Here is an 18,091-nt window from a genome sequence, read left to right on the forward strand (position 1 = left end):
AAGATGCCCAGGCGCACTGTAGTCCAAGGGAGGAGTCACCTATCTTGTGATACTTCAAAGACTCTTCCAAGACAAAGTGCAATCATCCGGACTAGGCGGCGATCTATGCACAAGATATGAATGTCAGCAGCCCTACATTCCAAGAACAGATGCATACTGGTAAGTAGCATATTCCTTTCATTACTTATACATGGTTATAATATGACTTTGATTAAGAGATAGCCCTTGCAACTTCCCTAGGATATTGCAATAAACATTTGGCACGTTCACCCTGACTTTTGCAGACGTTGGGCATGGTTAGTTTCTGAGGATGGGAAAAGGCATTAATCTTTGATAGACCTACTCTTACAGATAAGGACCCGATTCTCAATATCAATATTTTTGAGAAATGGATCTCGCCTTCGCTTGATAAACCTTCACCCCGGTTTAGCAAGGATCTTAACAAACTTAAAAAGTTATGCAAGAAATCAGGAAGAATAAGAGAAAGGATTATCAACTGTAAACTAAATGCTTCTACTCGTCCCTCTTATCTACGTAGCTTAAGGCTGTTAAAAAGGTGAAGGCTCTTTTCTACCAGAAGCAGATTGTAGGTGAAAAAAACATTGAAGGGAAGTCTTTAGAAGGTACAAGGGTCTTTCTTGCCCAGATGTAAATAGCAATTCCCTGAAGCCATTACAGACTTTTGATAATCTTCCCTCTTTCCTTCACAATAAGATCCTAGTCACGATGTCTGTTTAGGAATAATTTCTTGCTCATGTCCCATTGTGAATGACTATGTTGAAAAAGAGAATACTTTTCATTTTGCTGTACGAGTCTAGACCGATGTCCTCTCTGCTTATTTTTCTTTTAGACTCTAAGTTCCTTCTTACTGCCTGGGCACACTAGAATAAGAAGCCAGATTAATGAAGTACTGGATCTCGATTTGATAAAACAACAAGCAGAGAACAATGTGCTGGATATATCTAAACTTGTGAAATTTATCATTGAAATGATGGGAATGCTCTGTGCACCAGCTAGAGATGAGGACATTAAGAAACTAAAGGACATAAAAGAAATAGTTCCTCTATTCAGGTATTGTATTAAAAGACAAAGGTAATTTATTCATTATTATCTTTCATAAATTTTGTTTGTTTTGGTGTGGGAAACATTTTCCCTAAGATAGTCTGGGTTTGCCTTACTATAAGCATCTTTTTATTCCCACCTATGAATAAATAAATCACCCATTGTGGGGACAGAATATTTACACTTTAAATGGATTAGAAAATTAATTTGACACATTTGCTTAATTACAATACAAACACATTGTAGGAAGCTTACTCTTTATATGATGGACAAGGGGCTTACTGTGGCAATCCGAAGGTGTTTTGTTAGGGGGCAGTGTGGTCGAGCAGCCTTAGGCTTAAGACAGCGAAGTGTAAGACATCTGAAAATACACACAATGGTCAATAAATGTGACACAACTCAAAAAGGAGAACCACACCAATTCATAAAAATAGCAACAATCTTTATATATGTTTACGTATGAGAAGAAAATCATTCAGGTAAGTAGGGGAGAGGATGTAGCCTAAAGGCTAGGGCGATCGAACTCTAATCTGGGGAACAGGGTTCGAGTCTCGTCAATGACGCTCAACATCCTGTGATTCTGGGCAAATCACTTAATCTCCCCGGGCCTACAAAAAATTATTATTCTGTCCTTGTGTAATGCAACTGGTGCTCATATAAAGCGATCTGATACCTTCGGGTCAAGTTTGTGCTACATAAAACTGCCCAAAAAAAATGGAAAAAAGTTTTTAATTAGGAATATTTTTCAGTTCAAAAAGTCAACAGTGCAATTTTTGAGTTGTGGAATGTTAACCTATGGGAGGAAAATCATATGTGGTTTATCGGTTCTTGTCAGCGACTTATAGGACCCTTCTCCAGGAATAAGGTGCGTGGTGAGCAAGGTCCAAGGCAGCACCAGCACAACACAACCAGTGGCATTCGGTGCAGAGGTGCAAAACAGCGTTGGATGCCGAGTGTAACCCAATTGAGAACGGTTGCAGTAGAAAGAGACTGCAGGAGGGGAATGTGTGACCAGTCTGGTGAAAGCAACAAGCGGCTTCGGTTCTTGCGATGTTGGGGGGCATGGGAACACCTTTGGTCTTCTTCTCCTCGGGACCGGGCATCCAGAGGCTGCAGGCGATGTCAGGGAGTTCACGAGGAGTCACTCCATAGTAGACTCAGTACCTCGAGGGCTTGGGGGGCACACTGACCGTTGGCCCACTTCAACATGGGCTGGGGGTCTCGGGTGCAGTGGTGGAGCGCGGCGCAGGTTTTGGCGGGCCGAATTTCTCTTGCTCTTTCTTTTTGCTGCCTACAAGTTGCAGGGGACAGTTCCACCGTCCCTCTGGAGGTTTAGGTTCCGGGGCGAAGGCTGCCCAAGTTTTGGGGACTCAGCTGCTGCAGGACAAGCTTCTCGTCTGTCTTCTTTCTTCAGGTCATCAGGATCCGCTCTTCTAGTGCCGGGGCTCCCCTAAATACTGATTTTAGGGTTGTTAGGAAAGTGTAGGATAGTAGCCAATGGGCTCCTGACCCTTGGGGTCACTAATCCCCATATGACCACTTCCTTTTGGAAGTGGGCATAACCCTGTCCTAGAATTCCTAAGTATGCCATCACAAAGATGGCTACTTCTGAAAAGTCATGTCCACCTCAGTTTATCCTGCTAAGGGGTGGTGCTAGCCTGGGGGTGGTACATCTGCCTAACTAGCTAATTTTACCACCTGTCCAGGTGCCAAAGGTACTCTGGGCAAGTGGGTCGGCTTTCTTTCCTAAGCGGGGGAGCCAGTTTCGCATTTCAAAGGTGACAGTTCTTTGAAGCTTGCGGACCTAGGAAGGCTAATCAGCAGGTCTTCCTGTGGGAGGGGGGTGTTACACTCTCTTCCTGTACCGGCTTTTGTTCTGGGCCTCCTGAGAGCAGAGGCTCTCACCATAGGAGGTTTGAACAGTGTCTCGGGTGGCAGGCTGGCAGAAACCAGTCAGGGAACACACCAGAGGATGGTAGGTTTTTTCAGTGTACACTTCTAAGGTGCCCTCTGGCAGCATGTGTTGGTAAATCCATCACTGGAATCGGTGTGGGTTTATCAATACAAGATATTTAATACCAAGAATCCGTCACTTGTACTGACGGTAATGGGGCTGACCAGCACAGGGGCATATCTGCTCATGCAGGTATACCCTCACATGTAATATTCAGCACCCTGCCTTGGGGCTGTCAGGCCTGCTGTAGGGGTGATTACAAGTATCACATGCAGTGTGGGGGACATGGCAAACAAGGATTTGTGACATGTTGTGTTTTCCCTTTTGTCTGCACCAAGACACGCAGCCTGCAATGGCAGACTTGTGTATGCTTGGTGAGGGGCTAGTTAGGGTGGCACAGTTTGTGTTACTGCCCTTAGGGATCCTCTTTAGTACCTCACGCCCTAGGTGCCAGTGGTACCATTTACTAGGGACTTACAGAGGATGCTAAAGGTTTTGCAGATTGGGGGAACAATTGAACATTTTTTGGTAAAGAACACTGGCACTGGGGACCTGGTTAGCATGAAACAAGTACACTCCAGTCAAAGTTGCATCAAATACCAGGCAAAAAGTGTGGGGGGGGGTTGCAACAAGACAGCTCCCTACACACATCCTCTCTCTCCCTCTCCCTTAAAGTTTAGTTATAGTTCAGCACATACAAACTCATAAAACCCCTAAAGACTGTTGGTTATAGCAGGGCTCGAAAAATCCCCAAAATGGTACTAGTCCTGCAGGTCTAGTACCTTAAAAAATCTCCTCGACCTAACCGCAACCTACTCGACCTCTGTCTCTGAAAGCGGAGCAAATGTGGCAAGATAACAAGATTTAAAAGCATCTTTATTTCTCATCAATTTTGTGAGCTATAAAAATGGCTTTAAATCTTGTAATCTTGTCACCTTTGCTCCGTTTTCAGAAACAGAGGACAAAAGTTAGTTTGAGTTCCTACTTGCCAGAAAGATTGAGTAGGACCTAAAAGCAGCTCGCCCTTGTTAAATTTAGCTCGCATATGCGAGCGGTCGAAAGGATTTTTCGAGCCCTGCATAGTATGCAACACATGCCTGTTGAAGGATTGCTTAGCAGGGGTATCAGATGACTTCCTTTAAACAAAGTAGTGGCAAAGAGGTCAGACAAATTGTAGCAGTAATTTCTAGTTGCAATGTCTCTCTGCCTTTTGCGACCAGTGATGTTAGTAAGAAAGTATGAGTGTAACGAGACAAGACCCGAATAGGCCTCTAGCATGAGAGGGGTAGTCCAAACAAAATGAGTGGGTTTGTGTATGCTTTAACATTTTTAGGGTGAACATAGTATACTACTTTTGAGCAATTCGATTTTGTTCCAGTGTTCAGTATGTCTTGTAAAAACTGCTTTCTCAATCGTTCAGATCAGATTTACGCATTCTATACTTGTTTTTATATTCTAGAGACATTTTCTCAGTATTGGATCTCATGAAGATTGACATGGCCAATTTTGCTGTCAGTACCATCCGCCCTCATCTTATGCAGCAGTCTGTTGAATATGAAAGGCAGAAGTTTCAGGACTTTTTCGATAAGCAACCAAGTAAGATTGAAATTAGAAACAAATTGTTTGAACACCTTCAGTAATGTTTTAAATGGTTATAGAAGGTCTGGATGTTCTCTCGTGTATTGGGTGTCTGAGTTTAAGTACATTACAATGTTTTTCTTTATATCCAAGGAGGTAGTGTTTCAGTGTTGGTTTATAGTGAAGTTGAATAGTGCCCAAACGCATCTTTATTTCATCTTGGTCCATGGCTGTTAGATCCTAGGTAGCAGCTCAAAAGGATCTGGCACCAATGATGGTAGGCAGGGCTAATGGAGCAGTCCACAGACATCTGTTTTCTTGCAGTTGAAGGTACAGAGTATGAGTGAGATGCTTACTGCAAACGTCTCTAATATCTTGACTTTAAGGTCTCCAGCTGTTCTGGCAATGCAGAGGCTGGAAGATCTGACCATACAGAGAGTTATGTACATGGAAATTGAAGATAATCATCCGTATCTGGAGAATGTGGTTTCTTCAATCTGCTTGTCTAGATGTGGGTGCGAGTAAGAGTAGTGAAGGATGTATGCATCTTCTCTTTTGGACCGGTTTCCTTAAATCAGAAAGAATATGGTCAGTATTGTGAGTCGACAGTCAGCCGCAGTGACTCTTGTCCTTGGTTAGGCCCATCCCTTGGTGTCAGATTCCTCTGCTATTTCAAAAGGACCTCCCTTTCATGGTCCCAACTTGTCTTGGGAGTTAGTGCATAGTAGGATTTGCATTTGAGAGTGCGACACTGTGTTATGCAGAGAACTGGGTCTGATATACTGCTACACTTGAGGTTTCAACGCAGGCATGTTAATCTTGTCCTGCAGAATCAAAACAAAATAAAAGGATTCTTAAAAAATATGTGAAGTTTAAACAATTTCCACAGTCTCTAGATCTGGTGGCACTAAGAAGGGGAACAGAGGCTTCGGTGCATAGGTAGCACACGTCATATACAGGATACCATCATGGATGGTGGTGCCGGCAGTATTGTGACAAAACATTTTGAGAGGAGTAGAAATTGTGTTTGGGAAAAAATAATCACTAAGGCTGGACTGTCCAGTAATCCCCGACAAGGATTTATATTTACAGATCTAGTCTACTTCATGTTATGATAAGAATCCTAAATAAAAAAAATACAAACATAAATGGACTTTGGGGCATCTTCATCTATTGGTATTTTCATTTGTCATTGACATTTTGCTTCCACCTATCTTACAGCATGGGGCAATGAGTCCACCTACTTGAGCCACTCTCTCTGTTGCCTGATCACAGCTTCTCATTCACCTGAAAAGAAGTTCAATTCATTGGCAGGGCTTGTGAGCCAATACTTTACTAACGTTATTTTTCTTTATATTTTTTTCTTTTTTAACCATCATTGTGTGTTTCAATCAATCAATCAGTAGATTTGATTTGTCTTATCACCTGGGAAGATATCCAGGTGCTTGAAGGATCCAGTTGATTAGCCGGGCTTCAGGGACTGTTTTAAGCTTGTTAACAATAATTCAAAGCCAGTGGTATAATTTCTTTAGGACAATAAGTATTGTATTTTCCAGTGATGTGCAATGAAACTTCAAGTGGTTTCTATTCCTGTACTAAGTACAGCTAGCTTCAAGGAAGCACTCGTACTGTTCTAGTAGAGTTATATGCAAAGTTAATTTTTTTATTACATATTTTGTATTTCACACTTATGGCCGTCCTGGTTAGGTGGTGGCATTTTCTCTTTCTGTTTTTTGTTATTTATATTTTGTTGGCATATGCTTGCAGTAAAACATGAGGGAAAAAAAGCTATTGCACCAGCTTGACAAGACCAGACCTATTGTCTTCGTCAATGCTTTTATTCTTTTGTGACACTATTGATTTTGCCCAAAACAAATGTGAAAAAGTGGGGAAAAAAGTGACGGAGTTTTGTTTCAGAGGAACGTTTCCATCCACAATGTTTTGACATTTATTTTTTTAAGATTCTCTGGAGTTGGTGACCAATTGGTTGCAGGAAGCAGCGGATGACCTAGCCTGTAGGAGCAGAATGGAGTCTCTGTGCTCTGATGGGGAAGTGGGAGCAGTAGCTGTCCCCAGCATTCCCGCCTTCAGTGCTGTGACTGTTCAAAATCACGCGTATCTCAGACTCTTGAAATGGGATCAAAGCACTCCTTTCCCAGAGGTATGTATTCTTTTCAATGATCCTTCAGTATCTAGGCACACAGTTTCCTGGTATGAGCTGTAATATGCATGATTACATTGTTTTAAGCGTGTTTCGACTTCAATGTTACACCTGCTGAGGATTGTGAACTTCACTGCTATCACAGTTTGATTATAAATTGCATTTATTTTAAATTCATTCAGTTTGAACAAAATGAGTGTATTTAACGTTGCCGAATAGGATTGTTTCACGTTTGTGTTACCGTCTCATCGGTTGTCTTCTTATAAAGACTTCTAACTCGGTAAGACTCAATATCAGTATTGTTAGAACCGGCTGTCTCTAGTTGGCAGAGGTATGCACTTCTGACAAATAGGGACACACCTTTTCTAGTCAGGGCAAGGGGATCACACCCTTCGATAACCCCTGCTCACCCCCTTGGTAGCTTGGCAGAGCAGAACAGGCTTATCTCAGAGGCTGTGTGTTAAGCAATTATGACCACATACAGTAACAAAGTGAATACACTACAAATGGACACGACACAGTAGTATTATAAAAATAAGTATTTTTATCTAAGGCTTAGCACAAGACCAAATAACGACAAAACTGTACACAATCGGAATAAATACGTGGGGAAGGAAAAAGGATAGTTCCAAGGTAGTTTCTTCTTTAGCACAAAGTCTTTAGTGTCAAGCAAATCTTCTTCTTGGCAATACAGTTCTTAGCAACAGGGTAACTCACACGGGAGCTACACGACGTTGAGGCAAAGATAATCCAAAGGTTCGGCGTCGACCGCGAGGAGCGATACGTCGAGCCCGGAGTCACACGGACCCCCAACAGCACAGTACCTTTAGAAAAATGAAGCACACGATGATCAGCGGTGTCGAGCAATCTGGCGTCGCGTCTTCGGTGTCGATCAGGCCTCCGCAGGCGTCGTCGATGATGCTGTTGCACAGAGTGAGCGGCGCTCACGGCGTCGAAGGGGCACACAGTTGATGCGATCAGCAGCGGTGCAGACACGAGGTCCTCTGGAGCTAGAGCCGTACTCCCACTCACTGGCGTTGCTGCTGGCGTCGGTCGGGCCCGGCGTCCGGTCGTCGAGATTGCTGGCTCTTTCAGAGGTGCTGGGTTCACGATTCCAGCAAATAGCACTTTAGCAGATGAAGTCCTTTAGCCCTGTGACTTCAGCAGGAGACTGGCACTCTTCCAGTCCTTGGAGATTTTCTTAGCAAGCGTGAGAGTACACACACAGTTCCTCTCTCCTGGTTCCTTGGCAAAAATAAAGAAGCACTGCAGGATTCCCCCAACAACAGCACACTGGCAGAAGGGGTAGGCAAGTCCTCAGATCAGCAGACCCCTTGTCCTTGGTTACAGGGTTCCTTGTCAGAAGTGATCTGATTTCTTAGTTCAGGGGTCCTTCTCTTATACCCCTTTTCGTCTTTGATCCCTTTGTCTATGCCGGGGATTTCCCAACATCCTGAGTCTGTTGTGGGCGGAGCCAGGCAGAAGCACCTGGCCTATTCACTGAGCAGGGCTGGGTCCTCAGACGCCCAGCAGGAGGTGGAGCCAGCATTGACACTGGCAGGAGCAGCGCTATCGGCCTCCTGGCAGGAGGTGGGGCTAGGATCGTCCATGGCAGGCACAGAGCCATCAGCCGCTTGGCAGGAGGTGGAGCCGGCATTGTATCAGGCAAGGCAGGCTATCAACAACTACTCTCCCCCTACTCTCAATGCAAATGTCCCACTCATCCCACACTGACTCATCCAGACCTGTGGAGCCACCCAGCTCCTGTCACACACACGCAAGACCAGCAGAAACCAGATATGGTTAGACAAGAAAATAGACACTTTCTAAAAGTGCTATTTTCAAACCCAGAGTCCAAAAACCATCCACACCAACGGATGCGTAATTAAACCCCGAGTTCAGGGATACCAAACTCGACATTGCACCATGCTCCCCGAGCCAGCTAGGATCATAGCATTAATAATCCCGGCGGCCCATTCTAATCAATGGAGAGCAGGCTACCTCGCAATAGTGAAGAACGAAGATGGCTGTAATTCACTATTAGGACATGCCAACTTGGTCAGGCGGGTCCTACCTTATACTTACAATGCACCCTGCCCGTGGGCCTACCATAGGGGTGACTAACATGAAGTCAAGGGAAGGTTGGAGGGGCTGGCAAGTAGGCATACTTGCGCAGCCTGCGTGACAGCACTAGGCTGCACGTGGGTCTCGCAATGACCGACCCGTAGACATTCTTTTACAAGGCTGCTCCTGTGGGTGGCACAACACGTGCTGCAAGCCCACGAGCGGCATTTGTATTTACAAGCCCCGGCACTCCTGGTGCACTAGACTAGGGACTGACAGTAAACCAAATAAGCCAAACATGGATACAGTAGATACATTGATTTAACATCGGGAGCACTTGCGCTATGGCACTGATCAGCAGTGACACGGCGCCCAAAGCATATACCAGCAAAACATCGAAAAACAGTAGAGGCAAAACAGAACGAATGGAGGAGAGACTCAAGCCAATGATGTCAGGTCTAACAAGTATGAAAGCTACAAAGTTCATCATTTTTAGCATAAGCAATTGAATATTTGCTCAAAATGTAGCATGAAGCCATATGGCACTGTAGCTTTACAGAAAACTGGCAAATACATAAATAATTTTTTTTATTGTTATTGTTAATATTTATAACGTTTTACAGAACGTTTCAAAATGTTATGAAATTTTCTTATAAAGGTGCTCTAATGTTCTTAAATATTACCCTCTCCTCACTTTAATACGCAAATAAGGGCACAGCAAAGCATTGCTTAGTAGTAAGGAAGAGAAGGAAGGAGAACAGCCACTGGCCTTACAGTCCAGCCAGTAGCTGTACTCCCCTATGAATAGTGGCATAGATCAGTCCACAGTTTTGTTTGAAGCTTCAGAACCCTTCCTCTTGAAACCTACCTTATCAATGTTATTGGTGGGGCCAGGCCCCTTCCCACCCATACTTTCTTCTCACTATGGCATGTTTCTGCCAGTCAAGTAGGCTCTGTAAACCGTGATCTTGGCAAAGAAGATTTTTTTTGTGATAAAGGCTGTCTTTTTAAAGTGTTTTTTTAATCATCCTTTGACATACTACTCTGAAGTTTAAACATTCACATTTCTTTCACCAAAGTTTTTTTTGTTGGAGAATTGTAGGGAAATCCATCTCCACAACAAGTATTGACCTTAATGTAACTTTTAGTTCTCTACATGTACTGCACCTAATATATTTTAAGAGTAACTGGGAGGTTTAGGGTGCGAGATAGTGTCTGTCCATGCACTCTAATCCTTTGCTGTGCATGTACTACTTTTGTAACGATAAATTTGCACTTTCAACCAATGTTCATTTTAGACAAACCTTTTCCTTCAGCCAATGAGAACTATGCCTGCTGTGTATTCTCCAATCCCTTCCTGGGTGTATTTGTACCTGATGAATTATGCCCAGAGGCAAGTGATGTTTACAACTAAATTTTATAAATTCTTGTATTGGAAGAAGTTTGCCAGGTTCTCTCTTTGGAAGCTATGCCCATTTTGGCTTCTTTTTCAAGAACTCAAATAAAATGTGAGTTATAGAGTCTCCTGAAGACTGTAAGATTAAAACAACACATGTTAATTCTATTTGAAAAGCTTTTTTATTGGTGCAAAATGGGCGGGAAAGGTCACGTGAAAGCTTTTATAAACCACTGAAACCCCTGAAGCCAGTAAAAAGCAGCAACTCACAACATACATGGATTTTTTTTTGTTTTCTTTATAAAAAACTGTTTCTTAGCATCGCTTTCTCACATTTGAAGATCAATTCACCATCTGACCACATTCACCTAAAAGAGATTCCAGTCTCAGTATCTTGGGACTCTCCAACGAACCCTTATCTGAGAGGCTGATGCGGTAGTTTCTGCTTATTTATTTAATCGAAAAAGTGCTTCCACAGAAGACTTGAAACCACAAACTATGTATAAAAACAATAACTACAGTAAATGATTAAAATGCACAAGGGAATGTAAATGCATCAATATTAGTCAATAATCATAAAAAATATTAACAGAACATTCTTTTGATCATTTCTTTTATTATAATGTAATCAGGCCGATAGCAAGCACTCTCAGTAGTTGGATTTAACAAAAGATAAAGTGCTTCCTCATGCGTTGCTAGAAAGTGTTTAGAAATTACCAGCCAAATGAATTTTCTCTGAAATGTAAAAGACCCGGACAAAAAATAAAACATGTTTCATATTGTGTTTCTTGGCACCACAATATTGACATCCTGGTTCGTCAATTGAAGTTTAACCAAGCCTGAATTTCATAAAAATTCTTCGTATAGACAGACATATATTAGCCAGTAGATACAATTGCATCTCGCCACATCTTACGAACATACAGCTCAAATGCATTCGGTTTATCTGTAAACAATGATGCAAATCATCCTTAAAACTTTTTTCATCTTAGCATCCTTTTTTAATGAAACTTTGAAACCACTACTATTCGTACATGATAGCACGTCGTCGCATTTCAAATCCATCTGTTTCAAGATATAAGAATAAACCTTGCCAAATGAAAGAAATAATGGGTAACCTGGGAATAGACTTACTCACCATTTGATTCTTTTCATCGATACTACTGTTACCAGGGACCAGTGGGGTTTTTGTTATATCAGTGTTTTGGGGGTCACGCCAAGTAGCTTTTCCCATCCCCAAAGGAAACTGCAACATTTGAGGAGAAAAGAGAAACTGTTATTCCCACTACCTTCTCCGAGTTGCAGTTACAGCAAAGCTTAGAGTTAGACGGACATGCTATAAAATAGCTTTTTTATGGAGGAAAATAAAGGGGCACCAGTCTGGACCCCAGATTTCAGTAGGAACAAACATTGCTATTTTATGATATTTAGTATTTATTACAGGCTAATCTTCTGGAACTCATTAATGCACATATCGGCAATAACGAGTATTATCAGGGTGAATAAAATACATACACCAAATATTACCTATCTGAAATCAATTAAACTAAAACTTGCTACTCTCTTTCTGACTTCACATTATTGTTATTCGATTTATTGGAGAGCCACATCATACTACGCATTCATGCTAAACATGCCAAGAGACAACTCGCCTCCCAGCTACCAGATTCAGTTTCTGCCCCTCTTTAAGCAAGGATAGTTTGTGTACCTTTTCCTTGGAGTTTACTTGCTTGGAACCTGATGTTTGCACAGGCTATGAAGGGAGGCTTAATCAATGTTAGATCCATGTGCAAACATGCCGCACACATCCACGATATGATCGAAGAGAATGACCTTGATTGGCTCTTCATCACAGAAACGTGGCTGAAGGACTGGTGCACCCCCGATGTGGTTAACGCCTTGCCACAGGGTTATCATATCCAACGCTCTATTACTATTCCCCCATTTCGTCATATGAATTACTATGCTTTTTAAAATAATATTTTATATGAATTGTGGAAATGTCTTGTACTTTAATATGTATTTTATTTGACTATTTATGTTTAATATGTGTTTTAGAAAGTATTTTATATGTAGTATTTATTGTATTAGGGCTAGGTGAATGCTTTTATGACATATGTCGAATAAAGCTTTGAAACTTGAACTTGATATCCAACGCTCCGACAGGCAAATTAAACAAGGAGGAGGAATTGCTATTGTGCACCGAGATTCCATAAAGTGTACCACCTTCGACCTCCCAGATGTAAAAGGAGCAGAGTGTCTAGGCTTCTGCCTTCATACACATGAATCTAATATCTTTTCCGGAGCTCTGATCTATCGCCCTCCCGGTTCTCATAAGGAGTTTCTGGAGAGTTTCACCGAAACATTCAGTAATATCATCCCTAAATATGCAAATTTCACTATTCTGGGTGATATAAACTTTCACTTGGACACAATCAATGACCCTAACACTAGGGAGTTTCTAGAACTTCTCAATATGTGGGGGCTATCGTTATTAAACAGAGACCCTACTCATGAAGCTGGTCATATGTTAGACTGTATCTGTACAAATCTAATGACCCTTAAGGCAAATAAACCATGCCCCCAGACATGGACTGACCACTCGCTGATTCCCTTGGAACTAACTATAGCAAAGGAACCAGCAAACAAAAGGCAGCTAACTGTACCTCCCCAAAGTAAATACGACTGGAGCAAAATTAGTCAGGACCCAGACTTTCAGGATCTTATGAAACAGGGCAAACCCACCCTGACGGGGGACACTGAGGTAGACAATGAGACCTTTAATCACTGGATTACGACTAGCCTAGAACAAATTAGCACTAAAGGATCTAAGAACATGTCTAAGAAAAAGAAAAAAATAGCACCCTGGTTCTCACAATCTCTTAGAGAGAAGCGTGTTGAGGTCAGACTATTGGAGAGGAAATGGAGACACTCATACACAATAGAAGAACGACAAATTTACAAAGAAGCAAGAAATCAGTATCATGTACTAATTAAAAACGCCAAAAAAGCATTTTTCTCTGAGGCAATTTTGTCGGCAGAAAATAAGCAGAAGGAGATCTTTAAAATAGTGGATGACTTCCTAAATCCAAAGATTACCAGACAAGACATCCCCCCCTCTCAGACCCTCTGTGACTCCATTGCGAACTATTTTGAGGCAAAGGTCCAGGATCTCACAAAAGCCTTCCCCACACCATTGTTGGGATATAAAATAGGAACATCAGACCCAGATACCAGAAAGGCGGAGCTGAATGAATTTCTGCCAATTAGTCTGGAAGACAGCCGCCAGGCAATCTTGACTGTTAGATCAGGTTCACCTTTTGATCCATGCCCCCCCAAGATACTACACTCTTTGATTGATCTAGTGAACCCGATTATCAATAACATAATAAATTCCTCTCTTACATCAGCCAAAATCCCTCAGGAATGGAAGTTAGCAGCGGTCAAACCCCTACAGAAGAAAGCGATGGCCGATCCCACCACTCTATCAAACCTACGGCCAATCTCATTACTACCGTTTCTCTTCAAACTCACCGAGGCAGTTGTAAACAAACAACTGACCAAATTTCTGGAAGATGAGGATCTGTTACACCACAACCAATCGGGTTTCGGAGCCGCCCACTCAACGGAATCAGCTCTCCTCTACACAACGGAGACACTGAGGGCCGCCATGGACCAGGGGGGCAGGGCAGTCCTTGTTCTCTTGGATCTGTCGGCGGCCTTCGACACGATCTCGCATGAGATACTGATCAACCGTTTAGCTACGGTGGGCATAGGGGGCACGGCCTTGGCATGGATGGAAAATCTCCTTGCGGACTACTGTCCTGGGACAATATCTATCTGCAAAAAAATCTAATCCAACAGGTGTACCCCAGGGATCAAGGCTAAGCCCGGTGCTGTTTAATCTATATATGACACCTCTAATTGAGCTAATAACATCATTTAACATCAATACAGTATCATACGCAGATGATACTCAGCTCATCTTAGTATTAGACAGCAAATCTACAAGAGCGGAGGAGAATCTTGGAAAATGCCTCACCGCAACCTTTAACTGGATGAAGACAAACCATCTGAAATGCAACACGGGCAAGACTGAAATTCTCCCTGTGGGTCCCCAAAATCTGTTTTCCCCCCAGCTATGGTGGCCCCCTAATGAGGAAATTCCGCCAAAAACAGTACTATCCGCACGTAACCTGGGAGTCAGATTTGATGAAAAACTCTGTATTAAACAACAAGTGAATGCAGTGGCAGGATCCTGTTTCAACATCATTCGTGGTCTTCGAAAATTTTTCAACTTTATCCCTTTGGAAGCAAAAAAGACAGTTGCAGTGGCACTAATTGCATCACGTTTAGACTACTGCAACAGCATATACGCAGGAGTGAATAGATCTACCCTGCACAGGTTGCAGGTTGTCCAAAATGCTGCTGCACGCCTGGTGCTTAATCTTCCAAGGAGATCTTCTGCTTCTGCTGCCTTAAGACAGCTACACTGGCTCCCCATTCATAAGCGAGTGCTCTTTAAGATACTGGTAATTACCTTTAGAGCATACCACAAAAAAGGGCCTAAATATCTGCTCCCACGGTTCAAGCCGTACATACCAAGTCGGAACTTGAGGTCATCAGACATGTGTCTTCTAACAGTCCCCAGATTTAGACTAATGTAAATGTAAATGTGGGATACTTGTAAAGCGCACTGTTACTCTACCCGAGTGTCCTGGCGCTGTAGACCGCTGGGGAACCCGTCCTGGTTTTCCCTGTGAGATGGTCCCTTTCTGGGTATCTCCAGGGTGAAACCAGGCGTCTGTGGGGGGCCGTTGTAGAGATGAGGCAAGCTTAATGCCCAGAGTTACCGAGTGTGTTCTCTGGTTAGAGTAGGCACTGAGGCGAGAATTATCGAGCCCATTGACCCCTGGTCCACGACCCTGCCGCCTCGGGAATTGAACCCTGGTCCCGGGTCGTTCTCTGCTTACAGGTCTGCCGCCTCTAACCAGTGAGCCACACCTCTCCACTAGCCACAAAAGGAGGAAGATCTCTTGCCGTCCTTGGTACTAAAGCCTGGAATAAACTCCCACAAAGCCTACGGCAAACCCCTACTGAAATCGAATTCAGGAAAGTCCTGAAAACCTGGATTTTTAATCTACCAGACACGGTTAGTAAACAGTTAGTCTAGGCTCAAATAAACCTTCAGGTATTTTGAAACTGATGTGAGTAGTATGTCCGGCCCACCATTCTAGGCTACGGAATTATAGCGCCAAGATGCTCCTTGGAGCGATAGTATGCGCTTTACAAAAACTACCTTACAATTACAATTACAAGGCTAAAAATAATGCTTTCATTGGAAGCATCTTCAAGAGCGTAGAAATATTAGTTCTGGCTACTTTTGCACCCCTTTAATACAGAAATTTAAGTCTGTTACCCGATCATTCTGCAGCAAGGACTTTTCCTCATAGCCAGGGACACTGCTAATACTCACTTAAATGTAAAATTTCCCTTTAGCTGAAGCTGGGGCAATTTCGCACATGCGGCAGATGCACTCTTCTGTGAACCTACTGTTCTCTGCCACATTTTGATGGGGCAGTCCGTCTACCATCACCATGGGACTGAGAGTTCACAGTGTCCTTGCCCTCGCCTTGCCCTATTTAGGGTTAGTGACCCTCCTTCCTTTTATCTACCTGGGACTGGCATCCAAGACATGGTGGTACTGGATAGGAAAATGATACAGTGGCCGCCATGACTCCCTGCATGTTGGCGCCAATATTTTACTCTGCATGTGAAGGCCTTGGCCTCTTACAGCAAGTCGCGGAAGCCACTCACAAGGAGGGACATCTCCTTGATCTAATCTTCGCTGATCCACACCTGCTGCATATGGGGGAAATTCTGCCTATGGACTAGACAGACCATTCCCTAATTAAATTCTATGTTGAACTTAACGATGCTCAGACTCTGGTCTCGCAGGCTACAAAGGAATTTTTGTGTAGAGATTGGAAGGCTCTTGTACGGCTGAAGTCCTCTGACTCGGTGTTCAAAGTTGGAGACTGCTTCTCCTTGGACAAGCAAGTCGGTGAGAACTGACTCACTTTGCCTCAAGATTACCTCGGCTTTGGACTCATAAGCACCCCTCAAAATACTTAGCTGTAAGGGCAGAGCCTCTGCCCCCTGGTTTAATGACACTCTGAAAAACCTGAAACTGGGATGTAAACAGGCTGAGAGAAGATGGAGGCGTGGCTATGGGGAGACAGACAGGACGCTTTGGTAGACAGACAGGACGCTTTGGAAGCTTAAAATCTTGATTTTAAGAATCAGATTAGAAAATCTAAGGCTGACTATTTCTCTTCCTTGATTTGCAATGCTACTAATCGCTCTAGGAGTGTTTTTAATATATTAAATAGTCTTATCAGTCCTGACTGTTCTAAGAACTCCATAGCCCCTTCTCAGGAACTTTGTGAGAACTTGGCTAAATTCTTCAAAGAAAAAATGTAGTTAATTATCAAGGATCTGGAGGACTCCTCCGAGGCTAGTAACCCTCCTTGTCACTGGGCATAGGGTCTCGGAGTATATGAATAATTGTCCCGGCTGGCCGTTAGCCGATCAATTATCAGAGTTTTTGCCTCTAACGGAGCAAGCCTTTAGCAGGCTGACACAGGGTATTTCCTCTGGTTCACCCTTGGACCCCGTACCACACAAGATCTGGAAGGAGTACGAGGATGAATTGTTCCCTACTCTTCGCCTGATCTGTAATCAATCGCTAGCTAGTGGTACTGTTCCATCCCACTGGAAGCAAGCTTTGATATCTCCTCTGCTGAAGAAGCCTTCCATAGACCCTGAATGCTCTAAAAACTATAGGCCTATTTCCTTGCTGCCCTTTCCTGCCAAACTTGTCTAACGCATGGTTAGCTTAACTCTCTCGAAACATCTGGAACAGCATCACTTATTGGAGGAAGCTCAATTTGGTTTTCGGCCGGCTCATGGGACCGAGACGGCCCTGGTGACAGCCCTGGTGACTGCCATGGATGAGCTTCAAAGGCGAGCAGACAGGGGACAGGCAGCAGCATTGATCCTGCTTGATATGTCTGCCGCCTTTGACACGGTTAACCAAGAGATCTTGCTGAGAAGACTGAGTGATGCTGGGGTGAGAGGTTGTGCCTTGCGTTGGTTTCGGTTGTTTTTGCAGGATAGACAGCAGGCGGTGTCCCTTCCTCCTTTTCAGTCTGCGTTTTCCCTTGTGCCGCACGGGGTGCCACAGGGTTCGGCAATTAGTTCTATTTTATTTAACTTATATTTAAAACCTCTGATCACGCTTATAAAATCTCACAATATCAATATTATAAATTATGCAGACGATACGCAGTTGATCCTCTCCTTTGAGGGAGAGGACTCGACACCGGTGGAGGTGTTTCACAAGTGTCTGCGGGATACGTCATGCTGGTTACAGAACAACTCCCTTCAATTCAATGCTGGAAAGACTGAGGTGCTTTTTTGTGCAGGGAATAGGATTCTTCTTCCTTTTCCTGCAAATTTCTGGCCTCCTGAAACATCGATTAAAGTCCGGCCAGTGGAATCAGTCCGTAATTTAGGCGTTATGCTTGACAACAAGCTTAGCATGGAGACTCAGGTTGCAAAAACGACATCCTGTTGCTTTGCAATTATGCGGTCTTTGCGAAAGATCTTGCCACTATTACCATCTCAGGCGTGTGCCCAAGTGGCAAGATGCACGATCCTTAGTAGGCTGGATTACTGCAACGCCCTCTTGCTCGAGTCTCCCTGCTTTCTGTTGGATAGGCTCCAAAGAATTCAATCAGCTGCTGCTAGGCTGGTCTTGGGGCTGCCCAGAAAAGCGTCCGCGTCTGCAGCTCTGGCGGAACTTCATTGGCTC

At 43.5% G+C, this 18,091-nt stretch overlaps 1 protein-coding gene across 1 annotated transcript in view; it reads left to right on the top strand.

The window, feature by feature from the left end:
- The window catches only part of TCP11L1 (t-complex 11 like 1), a 233,844-nt gene that overhangs the window by 148,126 nt on the left and 67,627 nt on the right, over positions 1 to 18,091 (top strand). The window contains exons 5-7 of the mRNA XM_086955862.1: positions 851 to 1,071; positions 4,476 to 4,612; positions 6,556 to 6,755. Of these exons, the coding sequence (XP_086811988.1) occupies positions 851 to 1,071; positions 4,476 to 4,612; positions 6,556 to 6,755 (558 nt within the window). The remainder of the gene's footprint in view (positions 1 to 850; positions 1,072 to 4,475; positions 4,613 to 6,555; positions 6,756 to 18,091) is intronic.

Source organism: Lissotriton vulgaris, chromosome 2_1, assembly GCF_964263255.1.
Source record: "Lissotriton vulgaris chromosome 2_1, aLisVul1.2, whole genome shotgun sequence".
NCBI classification, from domain to species: Eukaryota; Metazoa; Chordata; class Amphibia; order Caudata; family Salamandridae; genus Lissotriton; species Lissotriton vulgaris.